Source organism: Labeo rohita, chromosome 23 (genome assembly GCF_022985175.1).
Source record: "Labeo rohita strain BAU-BD-2019 chromosome 23, IGBB_LRoh.1.0, whole genome shotgun sequence".
Classification (NCBI taxonomy): Eukaryota; Metazoa; Chordata; class Actinopteri; order Cypriniformes; family Cyprinidae; genus Labeo; species Labeo rohita.
The window spans coordinates 9,460,783-9,485,127 of NC_066891.1; the positions used below are offsets into that span (position 1 = coordinate 9,460,783).

At 34.2% G+C, this 24,345-nt stretch overlaps 1 protein-coding gene and 1 long non-coding RNA gene across 6 annotated transcripts in view; one reads left to right on the top strand and one right to left on the bottom strand.

Moving 5' to 3' along the window:
- rapgef3 (Rap guanine nucleotide exchange factor (GEF) 3) overlaps window positions 1-21,677 on the bottom strand; it is a 43,626-nt gene extending 21,949 nt beyond the window's left edge. The window contains exons 1-3 of one of the 5 annotated variants that reach the window (XM_051096205.1): window positions 21,610-21,677; window positions 14,719-14,786; window positions 5,601-5,645 (exon numbers count right to left, since the gene is read on the bottom strand). In XM_051096205.1, the coding sequence (XP_050952162.1) occupies window positions 5,601-5,645; window positions 14,719-14,772 (99 nt within the window). In that variant the 5' untranslated portion in view covers window positions 14,773-14,786; window positions 21,610-21,677. Of the gene's footprint in view, window positions 1-1,072; window positions 1,707-5,600; window positions 5,646-12,240; window positions 12,521-14,718; window positions 14,787-17,926; window positions 18,069-21,609 lie in introns of those variants that run through there. The other 4 variants (XM_051096201.1, XM_051096202.1, XM_051096203.1 and 1 more) reach the window with 4 other exon arrangements.
- On the top strand, window positions 14,738-21,745 carry LOC127154575 (uncharacterized). The gene is made up of 4 exons (XR_007825493.1): window positions 14,738-14,817; window positions 17,948-18,060; window positions 21,516-21,561; window positions 21,675-21,745. It is a non-coding gene; the product is annotated as an uncharacterized LOC127154575 (long non-coding RNA).
- Window positions 21,746-24,345: the final 2,600 nt, after the last annotated feature.

Consider the following 24,345-nt stretch of genomic DNA (forward strand, 5'->3'; position numbering starts at 1 on the left):
AGCCAATTTTGTGCCACCTCTGTGTTACAAATTAGCTTAATGTTAATTAATAGTGATTTCATTTGATTGGCAACCTATTCTTATTCTTAATTAGAAATTTAAAAAAAGTTTATATATATATATATATATATATGTATATATATATATTTTTTTTTCTGGCATAAAAGATAACATACTTTTAATAACGTTAGAAAAATGCCATTACAAAGGTAAAAATAAAATTCCTCTGTAAATCACTTTAAATTGTTAAATATCACCTCGTAATGGGAAGGCTAATTTATTGATTATTGATTAGAAGGTGCTCCTGAAATTTTGACTGTGCTCCTAAATTTTTTAGGTTAAAAGAAAAGTAAGCATAGAGCCTTGTATTTACAGATATTCTTGCTTTGCTGATTCTCTCAGGTGTGTCTAAGGATCCCAGGAGAGCTCCAACCCAAACTACTAGGTCATTGAACACTGCTTATGTGACGTCTCCACGTGTCTCCAATTGTTTGTCCGGAGGGGAAGGATGGCATTGTTCAAGTGTAGGTCAGATTGCTATACAAACAGTCACCAAAACAATGTAGAAATGCAGCAGGGAAGCACTTTCTCTACAATATAGATGTGTGATTATGAAGTTTTAGTTCAGAACCGTAGCTGGATAGGATAAATAAGGCTTTACCAAAATTGTGAGAATGTTTTTTATTTGTAATTTATAAGGTTATATTAAAAAAAATAAAAGGAATAAATAACCTGGTTATTAAAAACCAATAAATCAACAAATATCAATAATTCAATAAAAAAGTAATAAAAGTAGTAAATAAATAATAAAAGTAATTATTGTGACAAGTATAATGTGACAAAATATGTTTAAAAAACTTTTTGTGGTGTGCTCAGAAAAAATACACCACCTGAGCTACTGAAAAACATCCTTATTGTTCATCCCTGTTTGTATGAATATGAATAGCTACTCAACAAAACAACAGAACCTCACCCTACTGAGCATTGCAAGCTTCTAACACAATACATCAACTATAGAGACTTGTCAGCGATGTGGTTGTGCTTTCTTTGTATACAAGTGTTAGTCACCCACATGCATAAGGTTCTGAAGTAGCAGCAGCACCGACCAGTCCTCCTCTGTTATGTGGGGAGGAAACAGGCTGTGTTTTCCATCTGTGGGCGACAGTAACAGCGGAGGCAGTCGTGATGGTGTGACCTTGGTGAGCCGAGGGAAAGGCTTCATTCCGTACAATAAAAAGCGAACTCACAATAGAGGTGGGCAGGAATCATATCAGAAACACCGGAGCCACTCAGGACGCATAATGGCTATGAACTTATAAAGGATATTATTGTTAACTAAACTATTAAAAACTATTTTGTAATTTGAATTAAAGCTGAAGTGAGGTATAAATATAGACGTGGAGGGCTTTAGAAACCTCTACTTATTGCTTTAGCTATGAGTTTTGCCTTAAAAAGCTCTATTAATAACAAAAGATCAGAGAGCTCGGATGAAAACAGCTTTTCTTGTTCTCTTTCTGCTCAGAGGAACACACTCCAGGAATCACTGTGCCTACAAAAAACACTCTAGGAGCTGAGAGCATTCCGCAGATGAAACGTCCATCCAGAGCCCTGATAAACCACTTTCAAATCCTTGGCAATATTGCCTTTTCTCCCATCCGGCACTGACCAGTACTCAAATATGCAAGCCCAGATGTCTGCTCAACAGTCTATTGAAAAACAAAAAGCATTTCAGATGCATTTTCTCAGGTTTTTCGACATCCACCCCCTTTGTGTTCAAAGCAGAATTGCATAAGAGACAAACAGAAAGGTGCGTGCAAAGGAAATAGGTGTTTATGATGATTAAGTGTATGCTTTTAAGTCACAAATCAGACTCATTTGAGGTTTCAATGGGTTAGGCAGCTGCTCATGAGATAAGCAGAATAGAAACAATAGCTGTGCATGTGTTTAGCTGCGAATAATCCTCAATTATCATCGACAATGATGATAGATAGGGTTGAATGAACTAAGGTGGGGTTTGGGTGGAGCATATGGGGGGCAAATCTGTGCTGAGATTTGCCAAAATTCAGTTCATTTGAATTTCTCATTAACTTCTTCTAATACTAAATTATCTGAGCTGCAACTTTTATTGTAGGTAAACAATTGTATCATTTGTTCCTATATTAGGGCTCATTTAACCGACAGAACGAATTTTGACTGATTTATACAATGAGTTAAACGGTTTAAAAGGTTATTTAATTTTTTTTAGTAGTTTATCAAAATATTTTAACGTTTGCTGGAGGGTTAAAATAAAATAAAATCGCATTTTTGAGAGAAAAATAAAAGATAAACCACGTAGGGCTGTAACGTTAAGTCGCATTTTATTATTACATTCAGAAATAGATCTGATGCCGACGTGAAATGTTTACAAACACTATAAACATAGGCTAGGCTATTTTAGTTCTCCTCACTCCACAAAAAATCCTTTCAATTTAACAGTATTCAGAAAAGAACAAGAATGAAAAAATATAAGAAGCTAGGCTATATAAACGACAAGCCCAAACAAATTCATTTAGGCTAAAACGAGACTGAAACGGTCGGTCTCTCATATGACACAAATCCAAATATTTCCGTATTCGAGATATATTTGAATGCCAAAGTATTATTTATTATGTAAAACTGGTTTTGTACTTCACTCGCATACCAGTATCCACATAAAACCAATTGTTTGGCGTAATATCACGTAGATAATGATTAAGCATGATTTTTCTGTATGTTTGGCTGACTGTATTTTATTATGATAATGGTGAAGTGGAAACAGTGGAACAACTCCTTCTAGTCTTACGGATAATCAAAACTGTAAACGGTTTGCTTTTATTTGCGTACATGCACAATAAACACAAATCTTTGTGCTTTTGTAAAATAAAGAAAAATAGCCATCTTCCTTTTGCGCAGCACAAAAATTAACCAAACTCTGCATACTAGCTACTTGTTGCACAGTTTTTTCTTTTGTTTTGTTAAATAAGTAAAATATTTATAGTATAGGCCTGTTCATTTATTATATATATGTGACCCTGGACCACAAAACCAGTCTTAAGTCGCTGGGGTATATTTGTAGCAACAGCCAAAAATACATTGTATGGGTCAAAATTATTGAGTTTTCTTTTATGCCAAAAATCATTAGGATATTAAGTAAAGATCATGTTTCATGAAGATATTTTGTAAACTTCCTACTGTAAATATAGCAAACTTTTTAATTACTAATATGCATTAGTAAGATTGTCATTTGGACAACTTTACAGGTGATTTTCTCAATATTTAGATTTTTTTGCACCCTCAGATTTCATATATTCAAATAGTTGTATCTCAGCCAAATAGTGTCCTATCTTAACAAGTTTATTTATTCTATCTTAACTAGCTTATTTATTCATATTTCGGATGATGTATAAAGCTCAATTTCGAAAAAGGACCCTTATGACTGGTTTTGTGGTCCAGGGCCACATATAGCCTAGCTTTATTATGTTTTTCTCCGTTCGCAGAAGCACTGCAGGTGCGTGATGTGATGTGTCCATGTGAATCCTCATGTTCTGTTGTTTGCTGCTTTTTGCGCATGTAAAATTAATCCCTGGAAAACAAATTTTGGTATTTTTAATGGGTCACAGACACTTATCCTTTCTAAAATAATTCAGTTCTAATTTAAAATAATCTTGTCGGTTAACAGTTAATGAGCGTCGGCTGTCGGTTAGGAAAAATAATCGAAATGAACATTTCTAAAACAAGTCACTGGGGTTTATTTGTAGCTATAGCCAAACATTCATTGTATGGGTCAAAATGATTGATTTTTATTTTATGCCAAAAATCATTAGGAAATTAAGTAAAAATCATGTTCCATGAAGATATTTTGTAAATTTCCTACTGTAAATATATCAAAACTTAATTTTTGATTAGTAATATGCATTGCTAAGAATTTCATTTGGACAACTTTAAAGGTGATTTTCTCAATATTAAATTTTTTTTGCACCCTCCAATTCTAGATTTTCAAATGGTTATATCTCAGCCAAATATTATCATCTCATAACAAACCATACATCGATGGAAGGCTTATTTATTCAGCTTTCAGATGATGTATAAATCTCAATTTTGAAAAATTTACCCTTATGACTGGTTTTGTGATCCATGGTCACATATATTTCCTATACATTTTAGAAGAAACATCTACAAAGCTGGTACTTAAATGATGTTAATACACAGCTACTGACCTAGTTTAACAAGATTTTGAAGATTTTCTGTACATTTGAGATAGCCGGAGCCAGTACAACAACATATTTACAGTGGCTTTCTCCCTCAGGGGCTCACATGATACCGAAGGGACATGTATCATGTGAGCAGAGAGATTTGACACTGCAATGCTAGGACTGCCTGGAGTAGTGTAATGGCTGCGAAAGAGCGGTGAAATGTGGATGCAATCATACTACTACACTTTCAGAAAACATAAACCATTACGTATGCACTGCAGTTGCAAAAAAAAAAAAAAATCACAAATTAAAGAGATAGTTCACCCAAAAATGAAAATTCTGTCATTAATTACTCACCCTCACGTTGTTCCAAACCTGATGTCCTTACTACCTTTTTGGGCCTTGAATGTGACAGTTGCGTTGCTGTCTATGCAGGGTCAGAAAGCTTTCGGATTTCATCAAAAATATCTTAATTTGTGTTCCAAAGATGAACGAAGGTCTTACAGATTTGGAACGACATGAGGGTGAGTAATTAATGACAGAATTTCCATTTTTGGGTATATTATCCCTTTAATGGTCAAAACATAGTCTATTCATTTGTAATCCACACTCAAATGAAGTGACAGGCCTGTGTTGTGAACATTATAATTAGTAATTATGGTTGTTTGTCAAAAACAACTACAAAATGTGTTTAAAATGGATCTGTTTTATCTGTTTATTTCTGTCTCACCCATTCTGGAGAGATGTTCTGACATCTAGGCAAAACTACTTAATAAGATAAGTAATATTATATTTCACATGCTGTGTTTTGAGCCATATTTAGAATTTCATCAGCTCTTTTATGTCCTTAACAATATTGTACAGAGCGCCACCCTTTATTCTTTGTGTGCATGATATTATAAACACATAGCGGTCAAAGGTGTGAAGATAAAAGCATGCTTTCTGTTAAAGAGATGCCAAACATCTCGATGAAGAGTTTTACTGGAGCTCATTTAAAGGGGTAGCTCACCTAAAAATCCAAATTCCGTAATCAATTACTTAATGTCGTTTCAAACGTGTATGGCTTTCTTTCATCTGTGTAAAAAGGATGCATCATTAAAAACATTTCCCATGCCTTGTGCAACTTAAATTTTGGTCCTATCTTAACAAAGTTATTGTTTGACTTCATAAGATTTTGAATGAGTAGCTGATTTCATAGGACTTTAACTCCTATTTGAAGCTTCAATGACTACATTATTTTAGAATCTCCTTTTGTCTTCTACAGAAGAAAGAAAATCATATAGTTTGGAATGATATAAGGATTTTCTTTTTTCATTTTTTGGGTGAACTGTCCCTTTAAGTCTTATCAACATGTACAAAACCCAGACCACTGTTCAAAGACCTTCATACCTGTTTGATGGTGTCTTGTGTATCCACGGCTTCTGGCAGAGGTGTCTGTTTGGAGAAAAATAGAGAGAGAAAGAGCTTAAGGATAAGAATTGAGACTGCAGTTGAGTTCTTGCTTTAGTGTTTTGGCGGCGTGTATTGAACAGGCCCTAAATCTAGTTTTAAAGTATTATAGAGATTATAAGAGATTATACAATCAGTCTGTTATGGCAGAATGCCATTCTGTCCATGTAGAGCATGGAAAGTATTAAAACACTACAACAAAGGCACCAAGGGCTAAAGAATGCCAGAAGACATGCCAGACTAATGCCGCCATGTGTGGCATTTGACACTAGCACTGCACATGATCTTTGCCACCTGCCTCCCTCTCAGCAAAGAGCTGCCATAATATAATTAAGATTCACACAAGAATTCAAAGAGGAATGTTTGGCTCTGTAAGCATGCGTGGTGGAGGAGGGACAGAGACTGTCATTAAGAGGTTTATCCTTTGTCTTTGCAATACAACTTGCTTGACTGATTAACAAATCTAGAAAAACACGTAAAATGCAAAACATTAGACAGTGATATGACGGGTAGATATGTATGGAAGCACGTTTCTGACAGATTAAAAAATAAGAAAGGGTACTGTGATTTTTATTTTTTTATTATTTTTATCTCACAATTCACTTTATCTCTCTGAGTTCATAATTCTCAGTTCTGACTTTTTTCTTGCAGTTCTGAGAAAAAAGTCAGATTTGTGCAATGTTAACTTGCAATTACGACTTTCTGAGAAGAAACTTCTAAATGGTCAGAGATAAACAGTTGCTAGGGGGAAAGTCAGAATTAACATAAGTTGCAAATTTTTATATATATAAAAAAAAGAGAATCGCAAAATGCAAACTCAGAATTCAGAAGAAATGTCAAAATTGCAAGATGTAAACTTAAAAACTTAGACTTTCTTGCAGTTCTGAGAAAAAGTTAACTTCAAATTGCAAGTTTATTCTGAGAAGAAAAGTCTAAATTAAGAGAGATAAACACAATTGCAAGGGAAGAAAAGTCAGAATTGAGACAAAAAGTTGCAAATTTCAGTTTTTTGAAGAAAAAAACAGAATTGCGAGATGTAAACTCAAAATTTAGAGAAAATGTCAAAATTATGAGATATAAACTCAGAATTGTGGAAAAAAAGACAGAATTCACTAAAAAAAAGATCTCAAAATTCCAGAAAAAAAAAAAAAAAATCAAAATTACAAGATATAAACTCAGAATTGCTAAATTTCTTGGAGTTTTGAGAAAAAAAGTCAGATTTGTGTGAGGTCAATCTGAGAAGAATAGTCTAAATTGTGAGAGATAAGTACAATTGCAAGGGAAAAAGTCAGAATTTAGATAAATTGTCACAATTTTTATAAACTTTTTTTGGCGAAAAAAAAACTAATTGTGAGAAGTAAACTCAGAATTCAGCGAAAATGTCAATTGTCAGAATTCTGAGTTTATATCTCACAAATTTTTTTCTTGCAATTGCGAATTTATTCTGAGAAGAAAAGTCTGTATTGTGAGAGATAAACACAACTGCAAGGGGAAAAAAGTCAGAATTGAGATAAAACATCTAAATTTGTTATTTTTTGATGAGAAACCGAATCGTAAGAAACTCAGAATTCAGAGAAAATGCCAAAATTGTGAGATATAAACTCAAAAAAAAATCTGAATTCTGAGTTTATATCTCAAAACTAACTTATATTTTGCAGTTCTGCTGGAAACTCAGAATTGTGAGGGGAAAAAAGGTCTGAACTGTAAGATTAAAAAGTCGCAATGACATTTTGGACAACTTATTCTGTGGTGGAAATGGCTTTAAAAAAGATTTGCATATATTTGTATATATTAAACTAAACACCTCAGATCAAAATTGTGTATTCAACACAACTGAGTAATACCTGTGAATAATATATTACTTTCAGGCATACTGATGATTCAGATAAACAATTCTAAACTATTCATAAACTATTCACATAAACAATGACTAACAGAGAGACTAACAGTGACAGACATTTCATTTTTGAGAGACCTATTCCTTTAATGCTCATTATGTTGTTGAAAATTGAAATGACAATAGAAAAGAGGAAGCATTTGAGTGATTTCAAGCAGCTGAACTGGACCACATACTTGAGAATGACCAGGTTGTAAGCATGCATATCTGATTGGATTCTTGTTCAAGAGGTACTTGAGGTTTCGGTGCTCTGTCCAGCCATTAACTAACAACAATTGCCAGCAGCTCTGATCTCTGTCCGCAATCAAGGGCCAAGAAAAGCTTCGCTCTCCTCTTCATCATAAAAATGAGAGCATCAGTGAGAGTGAAGACGGAATAATGGATGAAACTATGTTAAATATTTATTGGTGAGCTGTTAACCACTGATGATTTAGATGGCCAAATGCTTTTAGTTATTGATTGCTGCAACCTATAGAAGAATCTCTGGGTAATGTCAAATATAATTCATCTTGACATATTTCATACAGGTGGATGACCAAGCCCACATAAAATCTATAGGCCAAAGAATTGGAATTCCTGTCATTCAAAAAGCCACACACAGCTTCCATGTAAGTTTATTTATTTATTTATTCTTTGGCCAATGTAATTTGCTTTCAGCTACATTTTTAAAAATAAAAAAATTAAAAATTAAAAATTATTTTGGGTTTACCAAAGAACCTTTAAGTAAACATTTTTAAGATATATATTTTTTTATTAATATTTTAACATTTTAAAAATCTGAAGAACCCTTTCCCACCATAAAGTATTGAAGCCAGTTTCCGCCACTGAATAAAAAATAAACTTGCAGTTCTGACTTTTTTTTTTTAGAATTGCATGATATAAAATCATAATTGTGAGTTATAAAGTCAGAATTGTGAGATAAAAACATAAAATTCTGTTTTTTTTTCTTGAAAATGCGAGTTTGTATCTCTCAATTCTGACTTTTTTTACAATTGCAATTTATATCTCGCAATTCTGACTTTTTAGACTTAGAACTGCGAGATGTAAAGTCGCTATTGCAAATGTTTTCTTTAAATTGAGAGTTCATATCTTACAATTATGAGGAAAAATAGTCTGAATTGCAAGATGTATTTTTATTCAATGGTGGAAACAGGCTTCCATAATAAACCACCTTTTATGCAATGGAAAGATTCCAAGGATGTTAAAGGTTCTTCATGGAACCATGGATTCCAATAAAGAACCATCAAGAGTGTAACAAGTAGTACTGCTGTTTAACACATTTAATTATGTTTATGTCCATTCTGTGTACTATACTGCAAAATTAGTGCAGAATAAAAAGTCTACACTGCTTATAACTCATGGTTACATATGTATAGTATTGAATGGAAAAATAATCTCTACATGCAATTTATTTAACTTTGGTTATGCCCAAAAACATGACACATTTGGAAAGAACTCAATCATATCCATTAATGACCAATGCACTTACATAAAAATAAATTATAATAAGTTAATTATAATAAGTTTCGTTTTTTAAATTTCAGGTTTTTCAACATTTCCTGGTATCTCCAAGTTTTTCATGACACTTCTTTTTAGCTTGATTTGAAAGGGAGAATTTATGATATAATTGTCAGATTTGATCTGTGATTTGAAATGGTACTGCAAGCTTGGAGATTTCTATTCAAGTGAGCTGTACTTGCATGACTAAAAAATAGCTGCAGGGGAGCGTTACCATGATGACCAAGTGGACTAACTTGAATCATTAAGGACTTGAGCTACCAGTTGAAATGCCGCTAGCATAGTTTTCTAACGGTTTGTACCCTTCTCACAAAGAGAAACTCTCCAGTCTTCATCCGCCCAAATTGATTCCCCTTTGCCCATATTGTGGAGAGTCCATAACTCAGCTTTTATGAAGCATTGTCAGACTCTGTTCCCATGGCAGGTGTTACTCGGCATCAGCTGACTAATGCTGTAAAGCATTAAGAAGCATACACTGCTATTTATGAACTTGCCCTGATAATGTATCTTTACAGGTTTTGTGAAAACTAACTTTCAAACAGCTCTTCACAATTACAATGGCTCACGGTTATTATAATAATACTTAAGGCTTTGACCTTTCTCGCTCTTTTCAGGATAGTTCTGTCATAATATAGTCACTCTAGTGTCATTCATAATCTAACCTGTCATTCCGGTAAATGACACCAGTATGAGCTGAACGTCTCCTTTTGTGTTCCACGGAAGAAAGCAAGTCATATGAGTTTGGAACAACATGCGGGTGAGTAATTCATGACAGAATTTTACTATTCCTATAACCACTACACCACACCACCTAGGGAGCAGCAGACGCCTACAGAAAATGCATCAGCTTTGAGTCAACAGTGCCAACGTTTAAGGCTTATGCATCGTTTCTAAAGAAGATCTTATAGGGATGAGCTGGTTTGTTTTGAAAAGAGTTTTTTCCTCAGTATTTTCCCTGCTTGGGCTCCTTTCAACAGGTGCAGTGGACAGTAAAATGGCTGGACGATTCTCAGGTGATCAGGTTCACTGCATCCTCATGCCTGATTTACCTTAGCATAAGGTTGGCCAGCATGGAGATCTCTCCACCCTGTGGCTCTGTTGACTGAGTAAACTGTGTAGAGTGAAACTACAGCTGGCTCGATCACATGTTCCAGTACAAGAAGGAAATTAAACAGGGATATTGAATATAAATCGAATGGATGTGCTGGGAAATTTTTGAAATCACATGATTGTGAAATGCTATTGACAGATGTCCTTATTCCTTTACTTTATTGAGATAGATAAATGTCATTGCTGTCAAACATTGTTAAACTAGACTAACATTATTCAGTGTTTAAATGTAGTTTTAAATGCAAACTGCTGCATCTCAAGCTCAATGGCAGTAAAAGCAAATCATAAATAAATTAAAAAACGACTTGCCATTTATCTTAGAAACTCTAATGGGAATCCCACTTATGTGATGGATGCAAATTTATTGCGGTGTGACTAATGCAGGACAATCTTAAAAAAAAAAAATTGCTGTTTTGAACTGTGCTTGATCTTTGCATATTTTTCTCCTGATTCAGACAAGATTATTTTTCACTGGAGAAAGCAATATTATGGATAGAGGACGCAACGATTTAATGATGGATTTGTTTCGATCGTGTGCATTACTTGTGCATTGTGATGTTTTTATCCGCTGTTTGAACTCTCATTCAGACAGCACCCATTCACTGCAGAGAATTCATTGGTATGCAAGTGATGTAATGCTAAATTTCTCCAAATGTGTTCGGATGAAGAAACAAACTCATCTAACATCTTGGTTAGCCTGAGGGTGAGTAAACTTTCAGCAAATGTTCATGTAAACTATTTTCTTTAAGACAGATGTCTCAGTCTGAGTTTTTTTTTTCTACTGTATTCTGACAAAATATATATAATTTCAAGTGGAAAAAAACTCTGGAAAATAGCAGACAGATTTAAGTGAACCCTGACAGAGTGCAGACAGTGGCACATTGACATAACACATGGGTATTTTTTTAACTAGGGCTCTTTATCTCTTTCTCAGGGGATCCTTGGGCAACGTGAGGTATTTCATCCTTATTGCTGGAATGCAGGAGAGGAAAATGTGGGTCTCGACATATAAAAGACCACCGCTCATAACATCTGACAGTCAGCAGCTGCAGAAACTACAATGTAACTTAATTGGAGGAATTGTTTACCATTTATATTTGAGGACACATCACGATGAGACTAAACGTGCAGGTTAATCAATGTTCAATGTAATATAGCCTAGAGATGGGAAAGCACCAGTGAGGTTTACACAGTGTCAATACGTTTCCTCATCCCGTGATTATGAGTATTTTGTTTTTATCTTTTCAATATTGGAACAGCACGAAAGCCAAATGATCAAAACCAACTGAAATGAATGTAGCTATTCTAAAAGAGATCAGTCAATGTCTTTTTGAATTTAGATTCTTCGTTTTCGTAAAAATGCTCATCATATGAGTTTTACTCAATAGTTCACTAAAGTTCATTACGGTTTACAGTGGTGTGGGTCTTCCTGTGGACATTCTTTTCCAAACTGTAAGGGAACAAACCTTAAGATGGACAATGAACAATACACTATAAATAACTCATGCTTGATTAACCCTTTAACAACATGTAAACACAAAAACATATACAACAACAATAGAAAGCTCTGCTCTCCCTGGCTGTTTGGGGTCATGTTTAATGTCCGGGGGACTTTGGTTAAGTGTCTTAGCCTCCAACTTCACATCATTTGGCATTGGTTTCAATGCCATCATCCCTTCACACACATCCTGACACTCAAACTAACATACTTTATTAGCTATCCAGAGTCAATAGCATGATCTGAGAAAATTGCACCGGCACAAAATACTGTTTGGGCTATTACAAGAAAAAGGCAAGAAAAAGCAGACAACAACATTGAATGTTATATACAGTGTTTAAACAGGTAAACAAACTGTTTTTCCATGTTATTCTTTCTTGAAAATTGATTTTTTAAAAAATATTCTTTTATAGAATGTTTCAAATCTGTTTAAAAAAAAAACCCCAAGCACCTATTTTTTTTTTTTTTTTTAAGAATAACCTGGTTATATAAGTTCCTTTCTTCACAGATAACATTATTATTATTTATTTATAAAGAATTTCTTTCTGTCCACTTACCCAGCTGATTCCCCGGACCTTAGGTGTTTTCTCACTGGTACACCGATCGGGAAAGACTTGGTAATTATAACTCCGAAAGAGATGCATGTTTCAGACAGGTCCGATATATGAACAATTATTTTACTTAAAGATCATCTGTTGCAGCAACACATGTCGAAAACTACATCTCCAATAAGGATTTGACAATCCCTGCTTAAGGACAACCGGACCTGCACGCTGCATTCCTACGTGCGTGTGATCTCCAGCCTCCGAATGCCATTAAAACCTGCTGGCCGCTGTCAGACGTGCCTGCGCGTTCTCGACAATCCAGTCTAGGCGCCACCCCGCGCTCCCGCCCCTGCCAGGGGGCGCGCCTCTCGCTACACTAACCAGCATCCGCATGGATTATCCGCAGGTGTTTGTTTACCTCAAAAATTCAACGCATTTTACTATCGTATATAGCCTTTTGTTTTCGCTTGTTATTTATTCTTTGTGTGAAGTAATATTGGTAAACCGTCCTAATGACTTTAACTTTGGAAATGTAGACACACTTACTTTAAATAGTATTGAGTAATGGAGGGTTTGCACTTACTTCACGATTGAGTCAGTTACCCGGATGCGCGGCTATATTAGCGATACTCGGATGTAAACAACAGCATGGATTGCACAGTTAATGTAACCTACTACTCAATACATTGTTCTGCTAATTTATGCTGTCTAAACCATAAATATATTAATTGTTATTAATTGTTGTGGCTACAGTGATGTTTGAGGATCAAACTTAATACAATAATACAATAGTAAATACCTGACTGTAAATGATAAGAACAAACATGAATGTTGTCAAGTTTCTTGCCCTGGAAATCCTGGTTCAGTATGTCCAACCGCAAACGACTTTTGTTCCTCAGACAGTTTTGCACTCTTCTTTTTGAATTGTAATACCTTTTGGCAGTCTATAGTACTCCAAATTTCTTTCCTGACCTGACTGATTAGTACAGCCCAAAACATGACAATAATTGACTATTTTCAGCGGCAATAATCAGCAAAATATGCGAGTTTCATTCAGTTCAGTGGCTTTGTTTACGTTCAGTGCAACCTATATGGCCGATTGATAACGCGCCGTGAAAACTCTCTATATGTTGCTACAAGTCGCTTATTTAATGTGTTAATTTATCGAGCTGTTTTAAAAACACATTGTGTTATTTTTATTGTCTAACCCATTCAAAATAATGTGGTGGATGGTACCATACAGTAAGACTAGTTTTACATGTTAGTATCATTTTGGTTTTGTTACTGATCATGACGTTTTAAAGACGTTTACATACAAATGTAAATTCGTCTAGTTTGAATCTAAAAAGTAAGACTGAATACCCCCAGTTAACTGCTACTTGGCCAGACTATGTCTAAAGACTAGATAGTGGGTGTGTTTATATAACTGGCCCAAGGGTTAGTTGTGATGGGGCAAGTTGTCAGATGGGCTAAAGTGTGAAAACTAGGCCTGGTCTCCCCTATGCAGATAGGCTAAATGATTACAGTATTCGTGCACTGTAATATTGAACCTGGGTTATCATAGTTAACTAAAACTAAACTAATATATATATATATATATATATATATATATATATATATATATGTATTTCAGTGAGTTGTCAAGGCAACATTTTTCATTCTTATTTAATTTAATGTGGTGTACTAAAATAACTCAAATTAAAACTGGAAAGAAAACTTTAAAAAATAAACAAAAAATGTAAAACAGAAAATAACAATACTAATCTGAACATGGTTCTACCATGGTTGTTTTTCAGTAATTAAACTAATGAAAATATGATGTGTTTAACATCACTACTGTACTGGAAAGTGTTACTCTTGCATTAAATGCTTAACAGATTAGAGAATGATGTACGCTCAGATATGAATGTGAGTTATGCATTAAAATATGAGACATGAATTTTTGTCCCCATAATAAAATGTTGGGATATTATAGCAATAAACATTTTAAGAGGCAGCGAAGAAGCTTATGAAGTGGAATAAAAACAGCACCTTATTCTGTTATATTCATAGTGCACTGAAGGATTATTTCATCTGCATCCAAAAATGTAGAAATTTGCATTACACAACCAGTAAAAAAACCACTAGAGCAAGCAAAATATGTTTAGCTCATGTGTTTGACTCGGTCTCTCCTTCAGTGCTCTTATCTGTGTGTTCCAGCTGCATGATAAACCTTGAGGGGGTGAGGATTGGGGGCGTGTCCATAACCCACCTTACTTACAAATGCAGGTGCCAAGGTTGGAGTGAAGGAGTAAATGAACAGGAAATTGCAGCATTGGCTTGGCTAAAAAACCTTCTGAAGTTTGAATAGGACACATTTTGAATGTTTACATTTTAGTAAAATGGGTTTGGAATTGGTGCATGTGAGAACCCCAGTGCAAAGAAAAAAAACAACCTATTGTTGAGTTTCCACACAGACATTATTAGGGAAGTAATTTTAATTTTCTCTACCTTTTCAAGGGACGAACGCAGAGACGTCCGGAGGAGTGTGTCTTCCGAGCACATGATTGCTGGAGCCTCTGAGGGGACAAAAGTAAAGAAAGAAAGGAAGTCAGTACTGTTTGATTCAGTCTGCTCTCCTTTTACTGTTATATCATGTTATTTCCCATCTCATGCTTATGATTTTTGAGATCTCATGACTCCCACAAAACCCAGTGGCTGAATATTGTGAACTAAATAGTATGAATAGTACTGTGTTTGCTACTGTTTATTTCCATACTTGAAAGTTGTTCCATAGATAGAAACTCAAGCTCTTTTCCAAAATCTAGTGAGCTGCCTCACTGTCTAGCAGTTGCTCGCAACATTCTAACTCAAAAACAGATATGAATTATAAATAATAATTAATTAAGTAATTAATATATTAATTAATCAGTTTAATATTTAAAATATATATGTATTTTAATATTTATAAATATAATATTTATTAATATATTTAAAATCATTTAAATAATATACACTCCCAGTCAAAAGTTTTTGGAAGTCTCTTCTACTCACCAAGCCTGCATTTATTCGATCCAAAATACAGCAAAAGCAGTAAATTGTAAAATGTTTTTACTCTTTAAAATAACTGCTTTCCATGTGAATATATTTTAAAACGTAATTTATTTCTGTGATCAAAGCTAAATTTTGAGCATCATTACTCCACTGTCACATGATCCTTCAGAAATCATTTTAATATACTGATTTGCTGTTCAAGAAACATTTTATTATTATTATTATTATTATTATTATTATTATTATCATCAATATTTAAAGGACTCTTTGATGACCAGAAAGATCCAAAGATCAGCATTTATCTAAATGTAAAGCTTTTGTAACATTATACACTATACCATTCAAAACCATGGAGTCAGTGTTTTGCTTTTGTTATTTTTTTTAGGGAAAGAAATTATAGAAATTAATACTTTTATTTAGCAAGGATACTTTAAATTGATCAGAAGTGGTGATAAAGACTTTTTATAATGTTACAAAAGATTTCTATTACAGATAAATGCTGTTCTTCTAAACTTTCTATTCATCAAAGAAACTTGAAAAATTATACTCGGCTGTTTTTAACATCATAATAATAATAAATGTTTTTTGAACAGCAAATCAGAATATTAGAATGATTTCTGAAGGATCATGTGACTGGAGTAATGCTGCTAATAATTCAGCTTTAAAATCACAGGAATTATTACATTTTAAAATACATTCAAATAGAAAACAGTTATTTTAAATAGTAAAAAATGAATGCAGGCTTAATGAACAGAAAAACAAAAATGTTTAAAAAACATTCAAATCTTACTATCCAAAAACTTTTGACTGGTAGTGCATATCATGTAATTTAAAATAAATATATGCATCAATGCAAATATATTCGAGGCAGTGTGTTTTTGTATTGCCTTATCCTTGATTTTATGCAATGCTGCTTTAGATTTGAGTTAAAACAGGCTATCTTAAAAGCCAGCATATTTTTAGCATTATACAAGGAAAACTTAAACTAGCAACGTCACTTAAACTAACTCTGGTGTCCCGTGCTAAAAATATGTATTCATTTTTCAAAAACGTATTATGTTTTTGAGGAGTGAATGTCATTCCCTTTAATAGGCATCATCCCAGCATGGGCAGTACTGTATGTCCTCCCCACCCACAGGTCACACTGGGGACAATCTTAAGACATGTCCCACCCTGAGAATGTCCATGTGGAACATTACATAATACGTATTCAGACCCCGGCTATTGTTTCGGGAGAGCGGGCTTCCTTTCCTGCAGGACTGAAATATAACAACACTGTTTTGGGAAGTTTTTCAGCCACTGCTGTTCCACTCTTCAGTCCAAAATGCTGGGTTAACAAGAGCTAAATACAGTATGTTGCTGCTCTTTTACATATGTATGTTAAGTGGCTTAGTTACAGACTGGGGATCAAAACACATCATAGTGTAACAAACAGAAAAGCAGGTTTGTGAATATTTGGAATGATGCATCTTATGAGCTAAATTAGTCAGGAGCATAATTATGTGATAATGTGTTATGCTAAACTCCTGGCTGTGAGTTATTAATGATTGTGTAATATGCTGTTAGGGTGGTTGCAAAGATTCCTTGAATTAGCACTTTTTTTTTTTGGAAGCTTGTCCCTGTTTTGGCTCTGTTCACCTGCTTTCTTCCACGAGGCCCCAAAAATATTTCTCAACTGTAGTCCTGGGTTTATTATCAGCAACAGACCCACAAAACCAACAGCTCTTGCTAAAACAGAACCGAGTGCTGAAGCAAAAGCAGTCAGTGTTTCAACAAGAGCATGACAAAGCTCTTGCCTGCAGTTGCGTGAGATGCAAGTATAGCACTTTTCATGAATGGTACATTTTGAAGTCCCATGACTGAAGGAATTTAGAGGCTGAAGTCCCTTTAAATTAACCTAGCGTGAAAAATAGCTTGTTATAAATATATTAAATGGCTGCACCATTTAAATGGAGATATGAAATGGAGATTTTGTGTGTGTGTGTGTGTGTGTAATATTTTGGCCTGCACACTTAGAGGCCTTCTAGACATGTGTTTTTTTTTTTAAATATAATTTGTTAAACTCCAGTAAGAAATGTATAATGCATGACTAATTTTAATGAATAAAAATGCAATATTTAGTAAAAAATTGCCTGTTATTTTGCTCCCTACTTTGATTTTCCCCATTCTGAAAATGTGAATGACGTTATCTGGACATTATACAGCATGACCAGAGGAATAAATAAATAAACTCTTTTCTTTAATTTACAGATAATACAAATAAACCCTAAAGTGTTCATTTATTTATTCAGTTATTTACGTATTTATTGTTATTGATGCATTTTGTAAAATATTAAATAAAACTGACAAAATCACAGAGTTTTCTTAATTTTGGTAATATAAAGTAAATAACTATTAAAACATAAAACACCTTATATTATATTAGTCTGACCTCCCAAGGTTGATAACTAGCATTTTCTAAAGCTTAAGTATCTCCTTTCATTGACTACTTTTTACTTTTTGTTAGGTCTTTCGTACCCTGTTTTTGGAAAGTGCCATACAAGCTAGTACTTGTGAGAATATGCAATATGATTTGATGTTCACAAACTTTCACAACGCTAATCATAAGGTCTAAAACTTGCAAAACTGCATTCACTTCCACAGAACAGTATTAGTTTTGTCTTACCGAATCTGTTTTTCTTCTTAGCTGACAAGATCTGTTTAAAGAACGAAAGCATTCTGGCGTGTATATCCTCCATGTACGTCGCACTCCACAGCAGCTAATGATATAAACCCTAAGGCCCGGTGTTGCAAATGAAAGTAAGAAGATTCACAATCGCTCCTTTTAGCTGTTTGCCTGACTGCTTGTCTGAATATGCGAAAGTGTATTCCTGTTTGTGTGTGTGTGTGTGTCAGTGGTTGCCTATGACAAAAGCGGTGCCAATGACAGATCTCAGAAATCCAGTTCTCCTGCATGTGACCCTCACAAGAAACACTTGAATGTGTCATTTGTATCAGATAGAGAAGCACAGGTTTAACTCATATCAGATAGCAAGAGACACTTTGTCTGCCGAAATGTGTCTGTGTTCAGTGTAGATGTAAAGATGTGGATGCCTTTTCAGATATGCATTTGCTACATTGAGAACATTTTAAGCAAGATATTTTAGTTTAAGATAAACTCACACAGATTCAGAAGACAATAGACTATTAAGACCCGGTCAGTTAACCTAGATTTTGTTTTGCCTTGTTTTGACTGGCTTAAGCCTAGTCCCAGACTAAAATGTAAGTCTGAGCTGTTTCAACTGAAAGAAACTTGCACTGATTGATTTTGAAGTCAGTGCCCTTGTTTTGTCTCAAGATGCAAACCAGTAATGTTTTCCAGAGGCATGTTTATAAAAATTACTTCAATGTCCTAACTGAACTATGGCCTAATCCTAAATTTTGATTATTTTGTGTAATTACTTGTGATGCAGCCTGGCCACGACACTCTTGTAAAAGAGGTTTTATCTTCCTGGTTAAATAAAGGTTATATAAAAAAAAAAAAAAAAAAAAAAAAAAATATATATATATATATATATATATATATATATATATACATATACATATACATATTTAATTAGTTATTTATTTTTATTTACTAAATATAGAAATAAGGACATGTAACTTATTAAATATATCAGTGCCTTTGTTTTGTCTTAAGATGCACACCAATAATGTTTTTTTCCTAAGGCACATTTATAAAAATTACTTTTAATGTCTTAATTGAACTTTGACCTAATCCTGGTTTAGGCTAAGAGTTGTCTGTGAAACAGGGCTTATATCTCACAATTCTGACTTAACTCACAATTGCATATCAGTCTTTTTCGCCTCAGAATTGGACTTGGAATTGTGGGACTAAACTCAGAATTGTGAGAAAAGAAGACAAAAGGCCAGAACTGAGTTTGTATTATGCAATTCAGAGAAAAAATATAAACTCGCAATTGCAAGAAAATAAATCAGAATTGTAAGATAAAAAGTCACAATTCTAAAAAAATGAAGTTAGGATCTCAGAATTAATCTCAGAATTGCGAGTTTATATCTCACAATTCTGACTTAACTCGCAAATGCATGTCAGTCTTTTTCCACGTCAGAATTAGGAATTGCAAGATTTAAACTCGGAATTGTGAGGAAAAAAGTCAGAATTGCGAGATGCAAACTGACATCTGCGATAAAAGAAGTCAGAATTGTGAGTTTATATTTAGAAATTCTGGCATTATAACTTGCAATTGCAAGTTTATATCTGTTCTGAGACAAAAAGTCAGAATTGAGTTTGAATTGACTTAAATTGTCACCTGTTAAAAAATTAAAAATGCTTTAAACTAGATTTAGATAAAATTAATAAAAATAATTATTTTTATTTTTTTTTACAATTGTATTATTATATAAATATAAGTATATAATTATATAAGCATATAGAATTTAACCCTTTAACTGTCACTCCCATTTTTGAACACAGACATAAAAATGCACTATCCAGACTTAAATTTTTATAATTCATGAATGAAAACATTTTGTAATATGATTTTGATGTACATTTTCCATGGTAATGCAATGTCTGATTTTAAAAAAGTCTTTCAAAGGATGAATTTTGAGATTTTAAGTTTTGAGCTGATATGTAATTTCTTATGACTTCTAAAGCGTGATGAGGAAAAAGGCAATGAAGAAAGTCTTTTGTGACAAAGGTCAAAACTCATGTTATGATGTACATTTTTTTTAAGTGCCACTCTTGACATATATTAATCTATTACTTTTCCTACATAATTTCTAACACAAAAATATGGTAAAATGTCTATTTAAGAGTCTTAGACCTTTCCAACGATGTATAGTTTGTCATGATTAGATTAGGACTTATTTGTAATATGGTGAAGTAAACTTAGGCGTCCCATGGGGGGGCGGTGACAGTTAAAGGGTTAAGGTGTCATTCTCGTTGCTAGCATGAAAAAAATATGGAATGGGCCAAAGTTTAATGTTTAGGTTTACATATTTGTTCAAATCCATAATCCAAAGTATGAGCAATAGTGGTGCTTGGCTTAGTGTGCCCTCTAGTGTGCATTTATAACTAGTACATTTCACACACTTAAACTGGAGTCAAATTTGTGCCATTATTTATAGGATGTTCCAAGAATCTTCCAGAAATTATCAAGATTGTTCACAAATAACTAGTTTTAACTAGCAGACCAGTACTACATTTCTAAAAAAAAAACGTTCACATCACAGAGATTAAAATACAGCGAGAAAACAAGCACACAGTTCCTTTGGGAAAGGGTGTAGGACTTCCTGCAACAAATCACAGGCTTTTGTAATCAATCTTCAATTCCCTGTGGATTCCCAATGCAACAGTTTTATATGAAACAAAAATCGCACACATTAATGTCCCGTTCACTGGAATCTCAAGCTTCGCACATGCACATGAAAATTGTTTCCGTTACTTGCCCATCTCAGAACACGATGTGATTTTACATGCTCATAAATCCTGTCATTCTAAATCATCTCTTCCTTCCCATACCAACTGTGAGCGCCAGTTTCTTAGAAAGAGAGGATCTCTGTTGCCCGTGGAGGAAGGAAATAGTGTTTATATTGGAAGCCCAGTGAAATATGAAGCGATGAAAACAGTAGGAGGGAGAAATGAGTGCTGTTTTAAATGCACACCTTCGCACCCACCATGTGTTATTTCCTGTCTGCTATTTGGGGGCTTCTGTAAATTCACAGCTCACCTTCTTGCACTCGCCTATCACCCACCAGTCGCTTAACTTTCCCAGCATCACTGTGAATCACAGCTCCGCAGAATTTCCCAGTGTTATCTGGGAATCTTTGACCATTTTAGTGACTTAAGATTATTAAATGAACATCCATGGGCAACATTTCAGCCAATGTATGTTTTTTTTTTAAGAATTTATCATTTAATTTGAATAAATAAATTACTAAACATAGAAATAGATGTATTAATTGATGTATTTATTATTAAGTATAATTTAAAGATTATTATAAGTATATTCAAATATTTGTAATTTTGTTTGTTTTCTTGTAAAATGTACTCCAATAATCTTTCTTTTGTTTACAACTTTGAAATACAATCTGCTTTTTTTTTTTTACAGCACTGTAAAAATGTTTTGCAGTCAGTTACCTGAAAATGTGTCATGGTACACATTTAAATAATTTTTCTTCAGATTTAGTTCAGAACTAGTCAAAAATACTATTACATACTATTAAAAATATGATCTGTGATCATTTTTCAGGCTTAGATCAGGTAGATATGGCTCCACTCGTCTACTCAAATACAAGGTAATTGTGGTTGCGTCTGTTTGTAATAGATTTCATAAAAACACTTACCAGTGTGTCTGGTTTCTCTGTAGATGATGTTGGCAATGTTTTCTTTTCTTTTTTTCTCCAAATAGTTTCTTCAGTGCCAGTCAGGACAGTCTTGTCTTTCTTGTCTTCAAGGTGAGCGGCAAATATTCATCTGTCTTGCGAAGTATCTATCTCTGTATGACTTTTTCTTTCTCTTTATCTGTCTCTCGATCTCTTTATGTCTCTCTGTGTTGTCTGTGAAGCATACAGAGGAAACCGCTGAATGTTGATCTCTTTCGAATCTCAAGCCACGCGATTTACCGGCTTCCTGCTGCCCTCTGATTGGTGACACAAAATGTGGCTTTGTGTTCATTTCATAAAGGTGTGTCTTAAAGCTTGATGACACTTGTTGTCTACCATTTCCTTGAATTAGTGTAAAACCCATGGTATTTCGGTTCTCAGCAGTGACGGGGGGAAATGGGGCCAAAGTACATCTGTGGCCTCTTGATTTGGTACACTCCTCTCTGGACTTTCATTCTGTTTACATGGGCATCAGCATCTGTCTGGCCAAAGATGTGTGCTTATGTTTAATTAACATTATTTGAGGTCATAATTTTGATCAGTTTAAATGGATAACACTTTTTTGTGCTGTTTATACAGTTATAACATCATCCTGTCATACTTCTTTTACATGATCACATTTTGTGATCATAAATGAATAAATATAGCTGCAAGCAGCGATTATTGGGGTTCATGGGCTTTAAGGCGTTTAAAACATTACCTGTAACAACTTAAGTCAATTAATTTAAAAAATGGCATTTTTGGCATTTGCCATAGAAACATGACAATTTTGACCAATTATGACCGTTATAGCGCCATCTGTGGTCCAATCTCCATAAAACTTTCCATGCTTGTTTAGAATCACCTGTCGCATGTGCTTACTAAGTTTTGTGAAGTTTTGAGTTTTCGTTTAGGCTTTATAGGCTTTTGGGTATATTTGGACAGCTCCCTTTTCTAAATGACCCCATTATAGCTTCCAAAATGGTAAATTTCAACTTTTTTTTATTTTTTGATAATTATTGCCCTAGACAGTCCAGACAATTGTACCACAGTGTTTTTTTCCAGATTGAGTGGAAAAACCTAGAACTAGTTCGCTAAAGTATCTTCTCAATCATTTGACAAACAATTTGACTGACAGCAGCAGTTTTAGAGAAAAAGTTGTTTAGAATGATATGAATATGTGTGTACATATGTGTGAAAAACCATGCAATATACAATCGTTTATGCCCTTGAAAAATGCAATATTGCCCCTCAGGGGCTGATTTCTCTCTAATTTCTCACAGGCCCACTGAGTTTTGTTCCAATCAATCTCCGTTAACTTTGGCTGTGTCCAAAATCGCCCCCTATACCATTATTTTTGCGGTGCATTGTGGAATTGAATGAATGCACCAGAAAACATCCACTATGGTTTCGGATACCACTAAAAATGGCTGTCCCTTCAAATAGTGGCCTGTTTGAGAGTATAGGGGGGGATTTCGGATACAGCTCTTGTCTGTAGGTTCTCAAACTTTATCAGCCAATGGCAACCATGTTTTTTGAGATAAGCAGATGTCCTTAGATATTTGTGGTGCTTTGGACCAAGACCGTGCAAACTGATTGTCATGTTGATATGACAAAGTGTTTGCGTAGTTAGCCAAGTTTCAAGTCTCTATGACGTATGATTTGGTCTGCATGATCAGTTTAACATGGAGATTGCTAATCCTTGGCCATTCTAACAATTACAATAGGGTTTCAGCTCTACGTGCTTGAACTCTTAATAGGGTATATGTCGAACATCACCTGACCAAACCTGGAAAAACGGGTCTTGTTGTCATGGAACGTGTTAATAGCCGTATTAAATAATTGTTAAAGATATTAAAGATATCTATGGACTTTTAAGGTAATCGGTTAAACTAGCTAGTCGTTTTTATTGTTGACATTTTATTTGATTTTTATATGCGTGACAAAAAAAAAAACCTTTTAGATGTCACTGCTTATGCGTGATAGACACTGGTTATGTTCATCTTTGGTATCTACTTTGAAGGCCTCTTGAGTAAAACAGCTTCATATTTAAGAAAGCATATGCAAAACGTGTCAGCCGGAAGCAACCAGACCTTGTTTAACAGAATACGTACGTCTCTTGTACATAACCCCTATTACTAATTAGTTGTATGTGATTGTATTATGTATATATATAGTACCCAAAGGCATGGCATTTTGTTCCTTGTATATTCATATGCTTGAAGGACAATAAAGTGAACAGGTTGCAAGAAACAATTTGTGAATGATGTCAGCATGATGCATTCTGGGTGTAGCATTTCTTCTACTGTGTTGTGGAATTTTATGAATGATCTGCATAATCAAAGGCAATGATAACTCTCGTCAGGTTTTATAACCTACATTTTGCGACTGGAAGATGACTTTTTGTTTCACAATCACTGTTCTCTGAGAACGAGCTTACCAGCTAAATGGAAAACCACTGAGCAAAGATCAAACAGATTAAAACCACCGTCTTCAGTGCCTGACAAACAACATGAGAAACGTCTGTGGCATTATGTGTGTCGCCTCATTTTTAGATTATTACTTTACGTTGGTTTAGGCTGGTAGATTTATTTATATATACATATAATGCCGTTCAAAAGCATTTTTTAATCTTACTGATCCTAAACGTTTGAACTGAAAGTACACAATCAAAAAAACTTTTTTGTTGCATTCCTGTTTCACATCTGATATATTTTT